Source organism: Carassius gibelio, chromosome B23 (assembly GCF_023724105.1).
Source record: "Carassius gibelio isolate Cgi1373 ecotype wild population from Czech Republic chromosome B23, carGib1.2-hapl.c, whole genome shotgun sequence".
Classification (NCBI taxonomy): Eukaryota; Metazoa; Chordata; class Actinopteri; order Cypriniformes; family Cyprinidae; genus Carassius; species Carassius gibelio.
This window is the reverse complement of record NC_068418.1, coordinates 11,386,304-11,407,351: the sequence shown is the minus strand read 5'-3', so window position 1 is coordinate 11,407,351 and position 21,048 is coordinate 11,386,304. Positions and strand designations below refer to the sequence as shown.

Below are 21,048 nucleotides of genomic sequence, written 5' to 3'. Positions count from 1 at the left end.
AGAGCCATGACCAAAGCCCTCAGCCAAGCCAAAGACAATCACACAACACAACGCTACATCTCAGGGTCATTTCACACACATGCACCAACTTGAACATCTCGAATGTCTACAAAATGATGATGATGATAACAACATTTAGATATAAATGTAACTTTAAAATAGGACATGTTTATTCACAGTTCTATTATAATTAATATGATTATTTTCATAGTATCTTAAACATCAAGCAGTATTCATAACCTATTTTACTTCTGTAATGTGACATATTAATACACAAATTGTTATAACACAATATGTAATAATAGTAATAATAATAATTGTTATTATAAATATATTTCATATAGATTTATTAGTATTATTATACATATTAACAATATTAATACAAATTATCATTATTGTTGTTTTTATAATTTTATTATCAGTATTATATATAATACAATTATCAGACTGTTATTATTAGCAATTTGTTCATTTTATTATTATTAACCATTCAATAATGTTGTTTTTGTTTCATAGATTTTTCATCATCATCATCGGTTTTTTTATTAATAATATAACCAAAAGTATAATAATAACAGTTGTTGTTGTGGTTATTATTAAATGTATATTATTATAATTATTAAACAATTTGTTATTATAATTCTATATGATTATTTTTTTATATTAGTAATAATAAAAATAATGATTATTATTGTTGGTTATTATAATCAATCAATATAATATAATGTATTATTATTATTATTATTTTCATTATCGTTTACCATTCAATGATGATGTTGTTATAATTTAAAATAAATCTTATTATGGATTATCAATATTAATATACAACAACAATCATTTATAGCAACAATCAATTGTTATTACTACTCTTGTAGCTGTTATTATTCACGATTCAATAATTTTATTTAAAAAATAGATTTCAAGGTGCAAACTTATACGCGTGTGTTTGTGTACCTGTATGGGAGACATCTGGGCATAGCCCCTCCAGCTGAAGCTCTCAAACTCCAGAGGATTGTAACCAAACCTCACTGGACGTCCATCCATGGTGGTGCCTTCCTCCACCTCAAACTTCATGTGGTGCAGGTCTGGGAAATAATGATCCGGCCGAGGTCTAAACAAACACACCAGAGTCATGACAGAACCCCACACAAACTGCACACTGCTATATCTCTATGTGCTTTTCTTGTGACTCACTGGTTGCATTTAGGTCCCTCCACATTGGGTCTGCATCGACACCGCCCGCGCCTCTCGTCACACGCCTGCCCGACAGAGCCTCCAATATCACACTGGCAGCCTGCATGCACAGGGGCGAGTTTAACCCATCTCTTCCTTTGAGTATTCAAAATGTCTGCCTGGGTTTGATTATGTACCTTGGCACCCAAAGTAGTCGTTCCTCTGAAGGTTGAAGTACCCATCCTTGCACACGTTACATGTGCCGCTGCACACGTTGGGTTTACAGTAACACTGGCCAGTGCTCTGATTCAAAGACAGATGCAGGTTTGTTAACTATGCCCTTGGAATTGACTCTGTAAGATGGAGTTATCGTTGATATTTCCATACCTGAGTGCACTCTGCAACCTCACTGATAGTTCCTAATGTATTACAGTCACAGTCTGCAAAATCAATCATAATACGCATTAGCAGAGACATAAAATGTGTTGTATTTTATATACAGCCTAATTAACAAGCTAAATATTTAAATACTGCACTGTCATTAGAGTCTGATTTGCCACCAAAGCGAACAAAATGCCAACGGTCTTTTGTTTACATGATGACTCAGTTACTTAAAACGACATTTTGCGCTATGTGTCCAAAATTTTCTCTTACTTGAGCATCCATAGACTGTATCGAGAGACAGCTTCCAGTAGAGAGGCTTACAGCGGTCACACGCCACCCCCTCTACATGAGGCCGACACTCGCAGGAGCCCTGAGGAATAATAAATAAAGAGAAACAAGCACTGAGAATCTGGAATAGGAATGAAAATTCGTAAAGACTGGGACTGATCCTCATTTACAGCAGTAGTTTAAAAAAAAACAATTATCACATGCACAATATAACACACTTGAATAATTTACAGCACAATGTGCATTATCCATTGAGAACGTAGCCATGTTTAATGTAGAAGACTCAGTTATACTCACCACAGTGGGCAGGATTTCATTATAAACAGAGCCTGCTGGGTTGCAAGTCCCAACTAGAGCACAGAGAGGGAAAGAAAACCATCAGAACTACTTCAAATGAATGCAATATACAGGAAGATGAATATGAAGACCACCTTGGCAGAGGGGAAAGCCATATGACCCAGGACTGCAGCTGTCACACCTCTGGCCCACAATGTTTGGCAGACAAACACACTGACCAGACACTGGATCACAGGAGCTGAAGCGAGAGCCCTCCACTGAACAACGACATGCTGAAACAGAGAGATCTCAATGTAAAACCACCTGTTACCACAGACAATCCTTCTCTTGGTAACATTGGCCTGTGAAAAGAGTCATGTGACTTACGTGTGCAGCTGGGATAGGAGTAATATCCGGGTGCACACTGGTCACATTTGGGGCCACTGTAGTTGGGTCTGCAGATACACTGACCCGACAAGGTACAGCTGGTGTCCAAAGATGTGCGAGGGTCACAAGTGCACACTGGGAAATTGAATCCAAATTGTTACAATCAAAATGATACAGACAGTGAATCAGACTGAGCCTTTCTTTGATGTATTAAATCGCTGTGTGTGTGTCTCACCCTGGCAGTTTGGATAAGAGTGGAACCCTGAGCGACACTGATCACAGCGAAGACCAGTGAACTCCGGCCTGCACAAACACTGACCAGCCGCATCGCATATCTCAGGCATAGAGCCCACAACACTGCAACCGCAATCTACAGACAGACAGAGAAATCAAATGAACCAAATGTTAATAGTTTTAAAGTCAACCAGAAATGCTTTTGAAATCCATTATACTTCTGTAATGTAACACATATAAGAGGAAAAGGATATTTAATGAGAACTGACCAACTTGCATAGTAGACACAATTTTGCCCGAATGATTCAGAAATTTTAAGCAGATATTTTGAATAAACATTAATTGACTTTTTGAAGAAATCAATTTGGATAGGTGAATGGTTCAATGAGTTTATTTATAGACCCCCCCCCCCCCTCTTATTTTGTTCCTGAATGAATCAATGTTTTTGAACAAATCTATTTATTTGAGAGAATGATTCAAATGATTCACTCATAAAGACAGTCACTTGTTTCGTTTCAGAATGAATCAGTATTTTCAAATAAATCAGCGAACAATTCAAATTACTAATTCATGTAGACAATTACTTTTTTGTTTACAAATGAATATTCTTGAACAAATCAGTTGACTAAAAGATTAAATGGCTCTTTTGAGGCCATGAATGAACTTTTTATGTACCTGAATGAAACAAAGTTTTTGAAAAAATTAACTTGAGCGAGTGAATGATTCAATGACTCATTTATCAAGACAGTCACTTGTTTTGTTCCTGATTAAACCAATGTTTTCGAAAAACAAATTTATTTGGTTGAGAGAATGATTCAGTGATCTCGCTTATGGAGACAGTCACTTGTTTAATTTCGGAACAAATCATTTGAATGAATTGGACAAGTGAATGATTTTCCGCTATACAGGCAGTCACTTGTCTCCACCAACTGGTGTAATGATGTAAACTGCAGAAAGAGTCACTGAAAAATCTCCACCACTGATACACACACTTAAAGTCTTTGAATGTGCAAACAGACAAGCAGAGTGAAAAGTCTCGCCACTAAGCCAATCAAGCTACTAAATTTCATAATGTGCATTGATAAATCAAATGCAATGAGACCAAAATGTGTTAAGAAAGTAAATGGGGTCAATTAAAAATTCAAGTTGACCTTAATCAGAGCAGAAAAAGAACAGAAAACAATTATTGTAGCTGCACTGTAAAGTTCATGGTTTGGCAGAACTCGTGGGGGATTTTGAAGTTTAGTGAGAATAAAATTGGCAAGCACTCACATTGGCACAGTGGGTAGTTGAAGTAGCCAGGCGCACACTGCTCGCATGAATAACCCTGAAACCCGCTCCGACACAAACACTGGCCCGTTAGTGCATCACAGGACCCATCCTGGCAACCCTGGCCTGAACACTGACAGCCTGGGGGGAAGGGAGAGGGACAAGAATGTGGGCATGTTTGCATTGCCTTTGTCATTGGGTGGTATATTGTGCTCACAAACACTCCAACTATGTGCAAGATCAACAGCAGTTCAGCACACAGACAAACACTGATGCAACAATCTGCATGTGTTTGCTCAGATGGACCTTTCACCTGCTGCAGTGGATTACAAAGAAAAGGCAAAAATGGGCAGAATGGAACAGCTGATCTGATCTGGGACTTGCACACATAATGCATAATGAAATGATAAACAATACCCTAACAAGGGATATGCCGGTATCAAATTTTCATGTTGCGGTTAATTGCTAATGATTTTACCATTATTTATAAATGGTATTTTCACGATATTTAAATTTAGTGGCCATAATACAGTATAACAGGTTTAATAACTTTTTTCTTAAAACAAAAATAAGTGAATTTTTAAATACAATAAAGCAATAAAATATATAGGGACCTTTCTTTCACCCGACGCAATGCGATGCAAGGCGCAGCAATGTGCGCATTTCCGGCGCCGTTCGCATTTTCCCATCCAGCTCCACATCGTTTTATTATAAAATGCATTTGCGTTCATTTGTGCGCCATGGGCATGCTGGTCTAAAAAAAAGGTGTGTTCAGGCGCATTGTTGGTGCATTGCTATTTTAAGGAGCTGAAAATAGACTACGCCATAGACCAACTCAAACCTGGCCTAAAGTCTAAAGTCAATGGCGTAATATTTTATTGTTTTGTAATTTAAAGAGCGTGTACAAAATGTGCCTCTGGGCGGGTCCACAGTGCGCGTTGACTTAGCTTATTACACACAGGGATGCGCATCACACAAACATGCCAAATATTAAAAACAAAAGGATTACAGTGTAAAAGAATATTATTGTGTAGGCTACATAAATATAAAAATATAATGATGGATAGTCATTGCGTGTATTAGAATTAGGCTGCCTATTTGCAATTCAGCCTATTACTACTTATAATGATGAATGAAATTGGCTAATTAATTGAACAATCGTGCCGATACACACATACATATATTAACTGACTCATCGCGCGGAGCTTTGGTGAATCCCTGCTTGTCCCTTAGATGATCTGCGATCGGTTTCTTCGCTTGAGAAGCGTTCAGCTTTTCCACCAACAAATTCCGCCATGTAAATAGCGATCTGCCAAGGCGTGAGTGCATCTGGCTCTTAAAGGGAATGGGAGATGACACTCTGGTTGGTGTATTGAACGTTATGCCCATTACTCATTAAGAGAATAGGGACAACCCATTCCAAAATTCCGCTCTGGCACACAGACCGTTTTTCCGTCGTTAAAATAGCAAGAGTGGATTTGGACACGCCCTGGGTGCACCTGCGCCGTGCACTTTACACTTTGCGTTTAGATCGTTAAAATAGGGCCCATAAAGTTATAAAGACCAATAGCTATCACTTTACAATAAAATCTCATTAGTTAAGCTTAGTTAATGCATTAACATTCACAATGAGCAATAGCTACATTTCCTAAAGAAGTTATTAATCTTTGTTAAAAAATACAATTCTTAGTTCATGTTAGCTCATTAAATAACACAGCTACAACTTCAGATTTTAACAACATGTTATTAAATATTGGAATACCTTAGATTAATGAATGTCCAGAAGAAATTTTTCATTGGCAGTTTACGTTAACTAATGAATTAACTAATGCTAACTAATGAAGCCCTAATGTAAAGTTTGAACGAACAATAAATAATCAAAACAATTTTTAAACAATATCTAAAGCATGTTGTAGTCCAGATAAAACAAAAACAAAAATGAATAGCCGATTAAGTCTAAATACTTAAGTATTTGGCGCTGTGATGAACACAATAGCAAATCCACGAAACCTGAATGGCTTTATAAATCTATTTAAATACATTTTAGAAAGTAGCTGCTTTATTTATGGAGTTTCCAGGGTAAGGGCTGCATTTTCTGCAGTTTAGCGCCATCTGCTGTCAGAGAGTGAATGTGCTTTCATTCAGCATGTCTCCTGTTCCCCCATGTGCTTCTCATGCATGCTTGATAACATCAGAGCGCACACACATCTTTTAAAGCAGCATATGATGGGAAAAGTATTCCTACAATGCATCCCAAATTCGGAATAATTTGTAATGTATAATTATTTGCGGTATTTAGATGTGCCCACGATAACAATATTGTGCATATTCATTACGGTGATATATCGCATTACTGAATACCGGCACGTGTCTAATACTAACAATAAAAATTCACTGAAATTAACTCTGTGATAATTATAAGAGCCATAAAACGTGCTTACGCTGACAGCTGAGGCCGAAGTGACCAGGAGCGCAGGTGTCACAGTGTTCTCCGGTAAATTCAGGTTTACACACACATGTATTGGTGCGAGGGTCCGGCCTACAGGAGTTCCCTTCTGTACCTGCAGCGCTGCACTCACAGTCTGCACAACACAAGAACGTTATGAAATGTATGAGAAATCAGTGAAATGAGAATAAGAATCAAATCGATTCTGAATCAAAACTGAATCAAATCAATGTCTTACTAATGATTTCCCCTGCAGGTCTGGCCTCTCCACTGATGTACCCCTCTGAAAGAAATAAACACAAGCAACTGTATAATAAACAATAAGAATTTCACACATATATAGACCTGCCAACCTCGGAATTTGTTTTGGAGTACCATCAGAGTGGCAGGTGCTTGGAGCAGGGGGTAAACAGTTAACTGTTTACGTAACTGTTTAGTTAATTTTTGCTGTTTATTTTAATTAAGTACACTTTAATTAAAAATCCAGTACACTTCTGTATAGGGCTGGGTGATATGAGCAAACATTCATATCTCTGTAGCTTTTGGCTGACTTGTGGTATATGGTAGCCTATATATAAATCTTGCTATTTTGGATTTGGATTAAACAAATAAAGTGAATATAAGCATGTAGGCATATGTTATGTGCAAAAAAAGGTTGAAATCACATTACATTGTAAAATTGCAATCTAAAAACAGAAATGATCCTTTTAAAGCAGAAATTAAAGTTACTAAACTAAACATTTATATAATAAAAAGCACAGACTAATTGAGTAAAAAAAATATATATATTTTTTTGATTACCCCATTACACTTTACATTTAGTGCTATCATACAAATACAATTACCTGTAGGTATAAAATTCTACAACTACAAATATTTCAGCAAAGGCTACTAGGAGAAAAATAAAACGAGAAATTATTTAAATGCAAAAAAAAAAAAAAAATTTCACTCAATTTTTGCATAGTTTAGAGTGACAAATCATACCAGAGTACTTTGAGGTCAAAATAAGTAGCCGCTACGCAAAATGCGCACAGGTTGGCAGGTCTGCATATATGTACTAAATATTTGTTTGATACCTGTTAGAGATAGTTATCCATACTGGATGAATTCAACTGAAATATACTGCCTGAAACCTTCACGAATGCTTCAAAGATAGACCCACACACAGAGACTTACGGTAGCATTCAGGGAAGCCTTCGTATCCCTCCGCACATGTGTCACAGTTCTCACCGGTGTAGTTGGGTTTACAGTAACAGCGTCCGGTCAGATCTTCACATGTGCCGTCAGTGAACTCAGACTCACACTGACACTCTGCAAAACACATGAGAGAATCAGAGAAAACCAAAAAAGACAGGAATATGCTTCGTCAGTGTCTACAGTTCACTTAAAGGTATGGCAGGCAGTTTAAGAGAGGCTGGCAATAGCAAGCTAGCTTCGAAAACATAAGATCCCACCCTCTCTGCAATTACACTTCAAAGCCACGCCTCCTCCAAAACACAAGACAGTGCTCCGGCAGACCAGAGGCTAACCAGCGACATGAAGAGAGATGGTGTTGGTGGAGGAATGAACACAACATTGTCAGATTATCTCATATCTCATTCACCAGTTAGGAACATTTTCAGTAAAAAGTTAATAATATTACAATAACAAAGCTTTTGAATTTTCGCTCAGTCTGCAATAGCGCAATGGACTGTGCAATCATGTTTGCGTGAACAGGGTTCATGGAAGTATGCAAATACATACGTTGACAGACAGGTAGGAAGGTCTATTGTAATCCTCGGGTCGATGAATATGATTGGACGAACAATTTATGGTCCTACGCCTTCCACAGACATTATGACCACTTAGTGATTGCTTTCAGAATTACTTTCAACCAGCATAACAAAAAAATTCATTTAATGTATTTAAACTAAATCAACTACCCTGTCTTTAAATGCATGTACCGTATTTTCCAGACTATAAGTCACACTTTTTTCTCTTGGTTCTTGGGTCCAAATAAATGCGACTTATAGTCCAGTGCGACTTATATATGTTTTTTTCCTCATCATGACGTATTTTTGGACTGATGTGACTTATACTCAGGTGCGACTTATAGTCCGAAAAATACGGTATACGGTTCAATTTGACTAGTGCTGCTTTTAACGAAAACTATTAAAAATAATTTTCATTAATTCAAAAGAAATATGTGAAAATTTAAAACGAACATTTGAAATGTTGTTTAAAAGTGACGAAACGAAGCAATAAAATTACTAAAATACAAATGTATTCATGTTAAATAGATCACAGGAGACTCACTTGAACAGGCGAATGGGGACTCAAGAGAATGATCAGGCGATCTGTAATACCCAGGAATGCAGCGCTCACAGTTGTTGCCTGTGGTGTGATGCTGTAAAAGAATATAAATCACCAAAATCATAGAATGTATTTGCTAAAACATTAACAGCTGTTTCCAAATCTATGGAGTGTGCAACTGACAACCAAAAATGTTGTATGCACTTATGTTGCACATAAATGCTGTCCAGGTAGGTCTTGAGCTACAGTCAATGCATCCGCACCACCATTAGTGTGTTTGTACACCTGAGCCCACCTGGCATTCGACACACACTCCTCCACCGCTGTATTCTCCCTGCATGTTGAGACTGACTCTCCTCTGCTCGATCTCTGGATCATAGTAGCACTCTGATGAGTGTCTGTGGCAGTTACATGCTGCAAACACACACACAACACACTGAGATTAATAACTTATCTGTCAATGCAGATAGAAACAGGGCAGGACATGCACAAAAACACATCAGTGTCCACCTGAAGAGTTCAGACTGTCCCGAGAGGAATGACAGCAGAGAAGGGCAAAAGAAAGAGAAAAGAGAACAGTAATTAGCTAGGAGTGAAGTTAGCATGGGGCAAACAAGAGAAAACTGTGAGGGAAGATTGTTTAGATTGAAGCTGGAATTACAAGTTTATATTTATACATTTATACATAACATAATATGTGTGTAAACGTAGAAAAAATTACCTTAAAACCAAAATATTAGTTACTACAGTTATTAAGTACTACAATAGTATTGTAAGGTACTTAAATATCGAATTTCGAATATTCGTTGAATGAAATGAAATTCAGGTCCTGGATAAATGTCTAAAATAAAAAAGAGTCTTACTATAAATAATTCTACATGATAAAAAGAATTCTTTCTGTGATCAGCGATCGGCCTCAAAAATCCTGATCGCAGCAGCCCTAGTATTTTTGTCACAATCTCTAGCTGGAGAGCCATTGAGCTTCGCTAGAGGGCACTCCATCCCAGACTTCTACCACTCCATCTAAGATTTCATTTCCCGTAATCCTTTGCCCAGACTTATCAGTGCTCACTGTTTGCACCTGTGTCTCATTTCCCCTGTCTTTATATTTATTTTAGTGCTGTCAATTGATTAATCCTGATTAATCGCATCTAAAATAAAAGTTTTTGTTTACATAGTATATGTGTGTACTGCACACATATATATATATATATATATATATATATATATATATATATATATATATATGCATATGCATCTATATATTTAAGAAAATTTGTCATATTATTTTATTAAATATATTTATATAGAAATTATACAAATATAAATTATGTAAATACATGTAAATATTTTCTAGATATATCGTGTGTGCATTTATATATACATACATAAACACAATACACACATATATTACATAAACAAAAACGCTTATTTTGGATGCAATTAATCGTTTGACAGCGATAATTTATTTATTTAAATATTTATTTTAAATAATTGGTATTCAATCTAAAATAAAGCTAATTTAATTTCAGCTTTTAGCCCAGTAGTCTATCTATCTGTCATTTTTGTGCTATGATTACTTATTTTAAAGTCCATCAGGAATTTCCATAGACTTTCCATACACTTGAATTAGCAAATTCATTATTAAAACATGACTTTCAGCAGGCTCTGCTCATGTGTTTGTCCATGTTTTTGATAGGACATTGGGTGTGGACTGTGTTTTGTTAGGGTCCTGTCCACTGACAGCAGGTTGAGGACATGGTGACCCGACGCCGAGATGAAACAGTGTCTCTGGCTTTACTCAAGCCAGCTCTACTCACAGATGTGCTATAAACCTCACTGAGGTCTCTCTCCACACAAATGAGTGGTTTTATATTTGGGAACATAGAGATTAGATTAGGTAAGAAACAGCGGATATCCAACAATATACTCAGAGGAAACGTTTTCCAGACTGAAATGGCTCCCAATGCACAGATAGACACTCAGAGAGTGAGTCTGAGATCCTCTTAAAAGCATTGCGGGACTATTTTTACAGTGTGTGAGAGAAGCCAGACTGGATTAGTGTCTGATTGAGCTCACAGCAGGCTGGAGCTGTTCACACAGACGGCCAGCCTCTCTTATCCACACTGACTCTGATGTCTTACTAAAGCAGAGACTACGCTGATCCTAAACCGACACTATAAACTTCCTCATACAATCCAGAATAGAAATCAAAACATCTCTGAGGTCTGCAAGGCTAATATGTATTTAAATTTATAAAGGTATCAGGAAGCCACTTTTACTTAAAAAAACAACAACATAATAAATTATCAATTTAATAAATTAAATTAAATTAAAAAAATGAACTATATGTATGTATGTATGTATGTATGTATGTATGTATGTATGTGTGTGTGTGTGTGTGTGTGTGTGTGTGTGTATATAAAACACTTAACTTTCTAAATTTTCAATTTTAAATGTTTTAAATGTGAGTTAAATAACACAATAAAAATAAATAAATACATTATTAAATACATTTTAAATGAAAAATGTATAATGAATCCCTTTTTAATTAGACAAATTAAGACTGAATAGTTTTTAAAATGTAATTTTTTACTCTTTTGCTAAAGGTTTTTCTAATATAATGCCACTTTACAGTTCACTAGAACTTCAGGAAAAATATATAAAATACCAAAAAAATGTGGTGATAATGACATAGTCTTTCACGTTGGTTAGAATGACACAATTTTAAACGATAAAAATGGGAGAATGTAGGTAGAGAAACTTGTGATTAAAAGCGTAAAGACAGAGAAGAGATCGCAGTGCCAGACAGAGATCATTCAAGTTTCTGAGTTTGACTGAAGATATTCTGAACTTTCTGAAAAAGTCTCACTCATACTTTGTGATTAAATGTCACGTCTATTATTGCATAAGAAAGAGCACTGCTAGACAGAATGAAGAAAATGCTGTTCTGCCCTAAAGAAAGGAAGGCAGAAAAAATCTCCCACAAGAGAGAAATCATGTTTTGAGAACAATGTGTCAAGGAGAGGCCCTACAGGAACTAAATCCTTGTTTTGTTGGCTCACTGGACGCAGAGAGAGGAAAACTCACGTTCACATTCATTGGCACTGTAAGTCGTGGCTGGTTTCCATGGATACTGGTTGAAGCCGGGGCAACAGCGATCGCATGACAGACCGCAAGTGTTGTGCTGGCAGTCACACTGAAGCCTGACATGAAACACAGAGCACAGGTTAACAATCACACACCTTTATACCTTAAAACCTAAAACTTGCTGTGTGCTTTTGAGATATTTCAGCAATTTTCAAATATAACTCACGCTTCTGTTAAATTTATGTGAACAGAATTGTATCATGTTTTTTTTATAAAAATTCCCACTTGTCTTCTTTCTGTCTCAATCTTGAGGGGCCACTATATGCAAATTCTGAAGTACTTCATTTCTATGGGCCTCAAATGAGCTACACAAGAGCTTTTATTCGAGTGTCTAAACTTCTCACTGACCTTGCTGCTTCCAGGAAAAGAATGAATTAGGGAGGGAAGCCGAGAGAGTCTTTAAAACCTGACAGTCTGAACGGGTTAAGTTTTTCACGCTTGCTAAATTTTCCTCCATCATCTGAAATGCTAATAAATTTAGCTGAGACTCAGTGGTCTGCTCATGGGTGCCGGCATTCACACGTTTCTTCATAAATCCACACAGGAGACAGGAAACAACTGCTACAGCATTACATATACCACATTCATACAATCAAAAAACATTTTTTTTGTATGAATCAAATTATACAAATTCTTATTAAATTACCAAATCGTACAATAGTTGCATGTGAGAGCAGTGGCATGTGACCAAAAGTGCAATTCTAACTGGTTAACCCATTTTCTTTGCAGTGCAATGGAAAAGAGAGTAATAATTTGTTGCATTGACTGCATGTGAATATTTGTATGGGTCTTTAAACAACTGAATGGATGCTGTTCCCTCAAATTAAAATGTCTGTCACACTGAATTTTCATAGCAAACATTCGTCTTGAAGTGTACAGGCCTTAAAGGGATAATTCACCCCAAAATTAACATTCTGTCATTAATTACTCACCCTCATGTCAGCAACACAACATTCAAGGTCCAGAAAGGTAGTAATGACATTGTTAAAGTAGTCCATGTGATGTCAGTAGTTTAACCTGAATTTAATGAAGCTACGAAAATAAGTTTTGTGCACAAAACAAATTGTTTTTTTGGGGGTGAACAACACCTTTAATGGAGTGTAAGATCCATAAGAAGTCTTAAAAGTAAATCACAAGATCATAAAATAAAACTTCTGATATGTTCAATCCCATCAGTTTCTACAATGTTCCCTCTAGTCTTGCACATTTTTACTTTCACTCGTTTGAGCACTAATGAGTGCACACATATGGAAGGACGCACATTTGCACTCGAGTTTGCATTTTAATTTCCCTGAATCTGTTTGGATGGTTCAGCTTGAGCGGCAGTTCAACCCTTCATTAACACCCCGCCACAGTCAGAGCAAGTGTTCCAGAGCCGCAACCATACTAACCAACCCCATCCACAGTCTATTAACCCTCCTCTGCCCTCTAGATCTCCTCTAAGACTTAAACACACATGCCTGAATGTCTTAAGCTTCAAGTTCAGCTAACAGCATGGGAGAAGTTATCTCACTACACATATCTTCCCATAAATCAACCGCACACTGACATCAGTTTAACTCCTGATACCTGTGGGGCAAACAGGTGCACCTGGGAAGCTTAGGTGGAGCACGCTTTAGTGATTGACCTCTGACCTTCAGCGTCTGACTCATTCTTTGGGTCATAGTCATTTAGCCCTGTCAATCAAAACCCTCCACCCTTCACTATCTGTATTCATTCAGTCATTCAGTTATCGGCAAGAAGTCTCTTATGCTCACCAAGGCTGCATTTATTTGATCAAAAATACAGTGACAACAGTAATTTTGTGAAATGTTACTACAACTAAAAATAACTGTTTACTATTTTAATACATTTTAAAATTTAAATAGCTGAACTTTTTAGCATCATTACTCCAGTCGACTGTTTTTGTCTTTTTAACTGAATACAAACCTTATTAAAACTACTCTTCAAAACGTTTACCATTGTGTAATGTCTATCATTTCACATACTATTAAAAAATTGTTTTCATTATTTCTGTATTCTCATAGCTTCATAAAATTACAGTTGAACCACTGATGCCACATGGATTATTTTAGCAATGTCCTCACTATCTTTCTGGGTCTTGAACACGTCAGTTGTGTTGCTGTCTATGGAGGGTCAGAAAGCTCTCGGATTTCATCAAAAACATCTTAATTTGTGTTCCAAAGATGAACAAAGCTCTTACAGGTTTGGAACGACATGAGGATGAGTGATTAATCACCGAAATTTCATTTTTGGGAGAACTAACCCTTTAATTCCACCCGTTGTATAATAAAGAAATCACCACAGAAACACTCAATTAAATTGCCAAAACCTAGAAAAAAAGTGTGTTGCATGTTGAAGTATACAGGTGTGACAGTCTCAGAGGAAAACATCTGGTCTCCTATATCCCCATCACATGTATATCAGTAAAAGTCCACAATATCAGTTACACACGCACGCACGCAATCCATTTCCTATACAGAGGAAATCACAAAGAACAGCAGATTAAACAGAGATCCAAGAAGGTTATGAAAACTCTCCCTCCTCTCCAAACGCAATGTTAGCATCTGTTTCTTGTTGCTATGATCTCTATTAACCCTCTGGGTTTTGATAAGTCCCTCACAGGAGAGTTTCTTTTTTCAAACGGACACATCTGACACCTTCCAGGTGGTTTATATTCCTGTTTGCTCACACCGAACGCTGCAGGAATCCGTGGAATGACCGAATACAGTATCAGACTATTTATCAGCGGGGACAAAAACTACGACCGGCGGATATATCTTGATTACGACATACAAAGAGCCAGGAAAATCTCTCAAGATTCCTGAAATATTACACAAACAGCGTGATCTGCTTTATGTCCAAAGGTCTGCTGCACTAGAGGACCACACAACATATCCTTCTGAGGATTTCGCTTAAATGTCTGTAAGATTTCATTACTCTTTAACTTCCAGAACATGATAAAAGCAGCAAAAAACTCAACCCACTGGACACATTCCACACAAACTTCTACAAAACGTTTTACAATAACCTGAGAGAAAGCTGCTCTGACTAGGAGCCTTCAAGCTGAAAACCTCAGTGCAAATATCCTGATCTGGCATTGGTTGTTTTGCGGCATTAGAGACCCTGTGGTTATTTACTAAAACTCTGGATTACATAATAGCTCTTGTTAAAATGTTGTGCTTGAGGTAATATAATATTGTACGGTGAAAATATGTGCAAAAAGATGAGAATCAAGCAAGTGAAGACTCCTTGGAGCAGCATGTATGTGCCTGTGCTAGTGGTCTGCTGTGCGAGTGGAAACTAAGGGTAAATCTAACACCCGCGGGGTAGAGGAAAGAGCAGATTATGAGTGTGTTTGATTTCAGCCTCCTGCTTTGGCACACACACATTTACAGAAAGAAATGGCCCTCAGATCTTAGTCTGTGAAATATTTGAATATAAGCGAGACTGTAGCAATAACATTTGCTTACTGATGATGGAAGTGTAATTGCATCTTACCAAACTCTTATAGTTTTATTAAATGACATCATTACGTGGAATTGAGTGGTAACAACATGGCAAAATATTTGTAAATGACTACACTACTATTAAAACGTTTCGGGACAGTTGGATTCTGTGAAGTTTCTGTGAAAAACTGCGAGCGAGCTACCAAGACATCTTCCCAAATTCGTAATGAGAATCATTTATACATTTGCATGCTGTTGTCAACAAAAAGAAGCACTGAGATCTTCCTGCGGGTTTCTGCCAAAATAAAAGCAGAGAAAAAGCAACAACTCCACCGACATTCATAAATGATAGTATTGTAATTTTACTGTCGTTCTGTAAAATAAAATGAAAAAGACAATAATAATGTTAATAATAATTACCCTACAACAGCTCGATTAATACATTTATTCCCACTTCAAATTGGGATCTGTAATATTTTTCTAATGTTTTAAAAGAAGTCTCGTTTGCTCAGCAAGGCATCATTTATTTGTACAGTAAATAAAAATACATGCCTGATTCAATTCTCAAAAATGGCCATTTATTTATATTAATTTTAATTTAAATTGTGCTTTGTTGGTATAATGTCTGCTAGAATGTTACAAAAAAAATACATTCGGTGTTAAGTAAATATTTTTAAACTGTTGTTTTTTAAATAATAATAATTATTTTATTTTATTTTTAAAAGAACGACAAAACAGTAAAAAGCACATTTTGGCTTCAGTTACTTTTGATCAATTTAATGCATCCTTGCTGCATAGAAGTATAATTAAATAAATTATTTAACAGTAGTTAAACAAGGGGTACAGGCAAGTAATATTTGTATAACGTCTTGTGGCACATGCAGGATGTTCATGTTTGATGGTGCAAAGGTGTAACTTCTGACTTCAGATATTGTTCAAATTCACTTACTTGTATGGGTCGTTGGGATCTTGGGCATTACAGGCCTCAGCGTGGCCATTACACACACATCTCCCTCCAACACTGATGTCCTTAATACTGTAGTAATACTGAAGAAAAAAATGCAGATAATATGTTGCAGTTAGAATAATTGCTGGTTTAAACCTGCATCTGATGGAGCTTTGTTTGACAACTTCTGTCATTTGATGAAAACTGAACCCTACTCTTCGTGTGACGGTGGGGTCTCTCAGGGCTTTGCCCATCAGGTGTCCCAGCAGCGTGTTGGTGCGCAGGAAGCGCAGGCGGATGTTGGTGGCCTTGGTGAACTCCCTCAGAACAGGAGAGTAGGAGAAGTTCATGGCACCCGGACGTCCGTTCACCAGAGACACCACAATCTGGAATAAGTGTGAGAGTGATTAAGGAATCAGAAAAAGTCAGACCTCACAATATCACAATAACACCTAAAGTATAAGTACTATAAGTGCATCTACAGAGATATGAGCAGGAAAATGAAGTCAGTGGGCAAGAGTCAGTGTCTGGACAGAGTTTGTCTGTGTCCGTACCTCTCCATTCTCCAAAGGGACAATGCGTGAGTACTCTGTTGTGCAGATGATATCGTCATCATGGTTGATCCTCTCGATAGTCCTCTGGCCAAACCGCTCGATACAGTCTCTCTTAGAGGCTGCAGCAAAAACAGAGACACGGAGAAATCAGAGAAAATATCAAAGGAAATGTGAAACATGAACATAACTTAATAATAAAATCATTTATTTTAATAACATAATAATTTTAATTAATAGAAATGTAAATTATATTTATATTAAATTATATTGTATAAAATATAACAGTAAAAATACCATTCAAAATAATAAAGATTATTAATTAAACATAAAAAATATACAAGCAATTAAAAAAACATTCCAACAAAATACATAATTTATTATTAATAATGAATGCAAGGCTGAGACTCTAGACTGAATGTCATCTATAACATCTACCACTTATAAAGTCACACTGTAATCTGTCACATTGTGCTCTCTTCTCTCCATCTTTCTGCAGCTTTTTGTGTATGCCTGTGGGCTGATGGATTGTGAGTTTAACAAAACAACTGAATTTTAGGTTTCATTATGCTGATAATGCCAAACCTCCAAATGCCAGCCGAGGACTCTGGTTTGTTGCCAGGATTGTGTTGCCACCTACAGTACCGATGGCCTTTGGTGACAAACAAAACAGCTCACTATATGTGTGTTGCAAACACGGATGCCAGAGAACAGAGGGAACTGGCCTAACCTGACCTTTCTCACTTAACCCACACTTTCATTCCCATCACTGAAGGCCATACGCTCTTCACAAAGTTGTTTTTTAGTACACAACACGTAAGAACAATGCTAAAATGCTAATTTTGGTTATACTCACAGGCGAAGAACTGCCATGGCTGATATGTTTTCCCAAAGTCAATGGAGTGCTCCAGCACCCACAGGTCCGGCCGGGGCGAGTTGGCAAACTTGATGAGCACATATGCAACATGGAAAAGCTGGAAAGAATAAAACCAATTTCAACGTAAGTTCACATATGAATAACATCTGATTTGCATTCAACTGTAACAGCGGCAATCAGTACACTTGGTCTAAACCCATATTGATCGACCACCAATATAATAAAGTTGATGACGTAGCCACCACCTTAAACGTCCTGCAACTTTCCACATGAAGTCATCACATACAAACTCAAAAACAGCTGAACTCTTCTGTCATATCAGTCCTGTCTCTCACGCTGTCTGATGGGAGTGGGCCTGCATTAATAAGCATCAGTTATGGCTGTGAGTTCATATTAATGTCAAAGCAATGTTGTTTTTACATGACTGACGGGTCGATAAAGTCGCAGAGGCTTACAGATGTTTTCCCACAGTGGCTTAATCAAAGACATGGACATAATTGGACTGTTTTCCCTGAACTCTCTCCAGCAGCGTCACTCGATCAGCACACACTCATTGGGTTTCAGAGAGAACGAGAGGTGGAGGGAAGGAATGACATGATGAGGGCTATTAAATGATGCAATGCTGAGGTAATGGTGAGATTTATCATTGATCACCAAAAAAACATCAAAATATCTGACTGCTATTTGATGTGTGTGTATGATCAATTATCAATGATAATAAATGAAAATGAATGATTGATATATATACATATACATAAATAACATATAAATAAATAAATATATAAAACTATTATAATAAATTATCACATCTAGCAAGTTTATAATTTTTAAGTTATTAATAAGTCTTACAAAAATAACTTTTTCTCTTTATTATAATCTCAGGACAATTATACCACAAAAAAAAAAAAGCATTATTATGAGTATTACATTTTTGAACATTTCTAAAGACATTGATAGATATGTATGAACTTTATCATTCTTCTAGATAGCACTTAAATCATGGAATTAGATAATAAATATTTTAAATACTGTGTTCACGGCACATTTCCCTCTAACATTTCTGATGAAAGCTAAAACATTTCCACCACACATTAATTTGTGTTGGTTTTACTATCTCTACCGCTCCCAAAACACCAAAGCCACATTCACATGGGAACAGCTGATCTAGTAGAGAGAGAGGAAATATAACAAAAAAAAACATCACATCGAGTCCGATAAAACTATAAGAGCAATACATAGTAGAGCATCCTACTATAAACATCAGACATTCTTCATCTAATCTCTCTGGAAATGTGTCTTCCTTAAGAAAGCCACAGGCTTAATGTTTAAACATCCATCCACTTCCTCTCTAAGCCCCTCAGCTCTGACAACACAGTCTCCCCTTCAACACACACACACACACACACACACACACACACAAACCATCCCCCAACATCTATACTAACTTTCACAACCCCTCAATGCAATGCAACCCCAAAGACCCTCTGCTACAAAGAAGCACTTCAGCCACGTCAGGGGCCTTTGTCAACGCAAGCCTCCTCACAGACACACAGAACAAAAACACATCTGTGGAAATATCTGAGGCAAGAGGGGAGGTGGAAAGGTGGGCTCTTTGAAATGGGGATCAGATGCTCTTTCTTCCATCCGTCAGACGGGCGGCTGGTCACAGGGGTGTGAATGAACCTGAACTTAAGGCTACGTTTACACAACAACGATGTAGTCGAAAACGGAAACGTTTTTCCCTTTGCATTTTTAAAAAGTTTCACGTATACACAACATTTTCAAAACGATTTTCATTACACATATCTGCGAAAACGGCCAAAAATACTGTAGTACGTATATGCCAGGCCAGTAGTTGGCGCTGTCGCCTTATTAGTAAACAGTACCATTAAGGAAGGTACGATTATATTTTTTATATGACATGTCTCCAGTTTTGGTTGTAATATTGGTGAAGTAAATCCACACTTTGCTGAAGAAGCATTAGTCAACACTACCATGTACTTTTCCATTGTTGTGTATGTTTGTTCGTGCTTGCTTTTAAAATGGACACACACCGCGCATGTCTACATTACCTAACATGTACTAAACACGGCAAGACACCACCATTTTCAAAGATTTCAGTATAAAAAAAGTATGCATTTTCAGTCCCCAAAATGCCGTTGTCATTAAAAAACGAACAGCCAAAACGCATTATAGTTTCCTGTTTTTGGTTGAAAACGTTGTTGTGTAAACAACCCCTACTTCTTGAATAGAATTAGTGAAATAAATCAACTTTTTGATGATATTCTAATTATATGACCAGCACCTGTATATTAATAACACAAGGCAGAAGGTTTTAGAAGATGACGAGATTACATCGAGTGGTTTGGTTCTTTGGTGGTTACTTACTGGCAAACATACGTTGCTGAGACAGAGTTTTATTTGGTTTGGTTTGGCTGGGCTGGGTTTGCTGCAGCGTGAGGTAAGTGTTTTTGAAATACTCAATCTCAAAAGCCTAGTTGTGTCCAGACTCCCTTGGGCTTAATGATTGTATAAATTCCTCACTTTCAGCATTTCTTGTGTTTCCATAGTGATATGAGTGGAAACACACAGTCAGAGGACACATGAATGCTTGGCCAATCATTAAGCAACTGAGAAACCGCTAATACCTTGGTCAACAGGGCTCAAGAACACTGTTAAACTCTTGCTTGTTGCAGGTATAAGTGAACAGCATCGATGAGGTGATGTGTGCGTGTCTGAACATGCTTCAGCATGACAGAAATCCAGTGTGTAGAGGGACGTCACATTCATTCCATCCCCTCACCATCATCTATACTCTTTCCCACTCATATTTTAAACTATATTTTTTCTTAGGGCCTTAAATGTTAATTGGCTATTTATTTTCACATATCATCATATTCAGAGACAGATTGAATTACACCAGTGGTTCTCAAACCACTACAGACTACCACCTCAAATAACTTTGGCATTTACAGTAGCATAGTAGGCCTACATATTCAGCTCAGCTCTGCACAGTTCAAAAATGAGGCAGATGTATTCCTAATCAGAATATTTACTGTTATCAGCTACTTTAACACTGCAAATACAGAGCTTGTACATTAACACTCTACAGTGCCAAAAAGTCAAATAAAAATTTGACTGTACTTAAATATAAAAAAATATATTAAATTAAAATGTATCATGTTTTAACATTAATTGCATTTAATTTAGTGATTCCTCTGTGTACTATACTTTGAGAACCACTGACTTATGCATAAAGAATATTGCAAGCAATTTTTCATAAGTCAAAAAATATTATTACCAAGATTAAAGTATATCCATTATTA

At 36.8% G+C, this 21,048-nt stretch overlaps 1 protein-coding gene across 2 annotated transcripts in view; it reads right to left on the bottom strand.

The window, feature by feature from the left end:
• Positions 1–21,048, bottom strand: part of LOC128011066 (laminin subunit alpha-5) — a 69,437-nt gene that overhangs the window by 27,497 nt on the left and 20,892 nt on the right. For both annotated transcript variants that reach the window (XM_052593117.1, XM_052593118.1), the window contains exons 3-22: positions 17,702–17,819; positions 16,849–16,967; positions 16,510–16,680; positions 16,298–16,395; positions 11,840–11,955; positions 9,045–9,163; positions 8,753–8,843; positions 7,634–7,768; positions 6,696–6,740; positions 6,453–6,593; positions 4,015–4,152; positions 2,744–2,878; positions 2,509–2,643; positions 2,277–2,414; positions 2,143–2,195; positions 1,828–1,927; positions 1,561–1,613; positions 1,371–1,476; positions 1,195–1,294; positions 955–1,111 (exon numbers count right to left, since the gene is read on the bottom strand). In XM_052593117.1, coding sequence (XP_052449077.1) covers positions 955–1,111; positions 1,195–1,294; positions 1,371–1,476; positions 1,561–1,613; positions 1,828–1,927; positions 2,143–2,195; positions 2,277–2,414; positions 2,509–2,643; positions 2,744–2,878; positions 4,015–4,152; positions 6,453–6,593; positions 6,696–6,740; positions 7,634–7,768; positions 8,753–8,843; positions 9,045–9,163; positions 11,840–11,955; positions 16,298–16,395; positions 16,510–16,680; positions 16,849–16,967; positions 17,702–17,819 — 2,268 coding nt within the window. The remainder of the gene's footprint in view (positions 1–954; positions 1,112–1,194; positions 1,295–1,370; positions 1,477–1,560; positions 1,614–1,827; positions 1,928–2,142; positions 2,196–2,276; positions 2,415–2,508; positions 2,644–2,743; positions 2,879–4,014; positions 4,153–6,452; positions 6,594–6,695; positions 6,741–7,633; positions 7,769–8,752; positions 8,844–9,044; positions 9,164–11,839; positions 11,956–16,297; positions 16,396–16,509; positions 16,681–16,848; positions 16,968–17,701; positions 17,820–21,048) is intronic.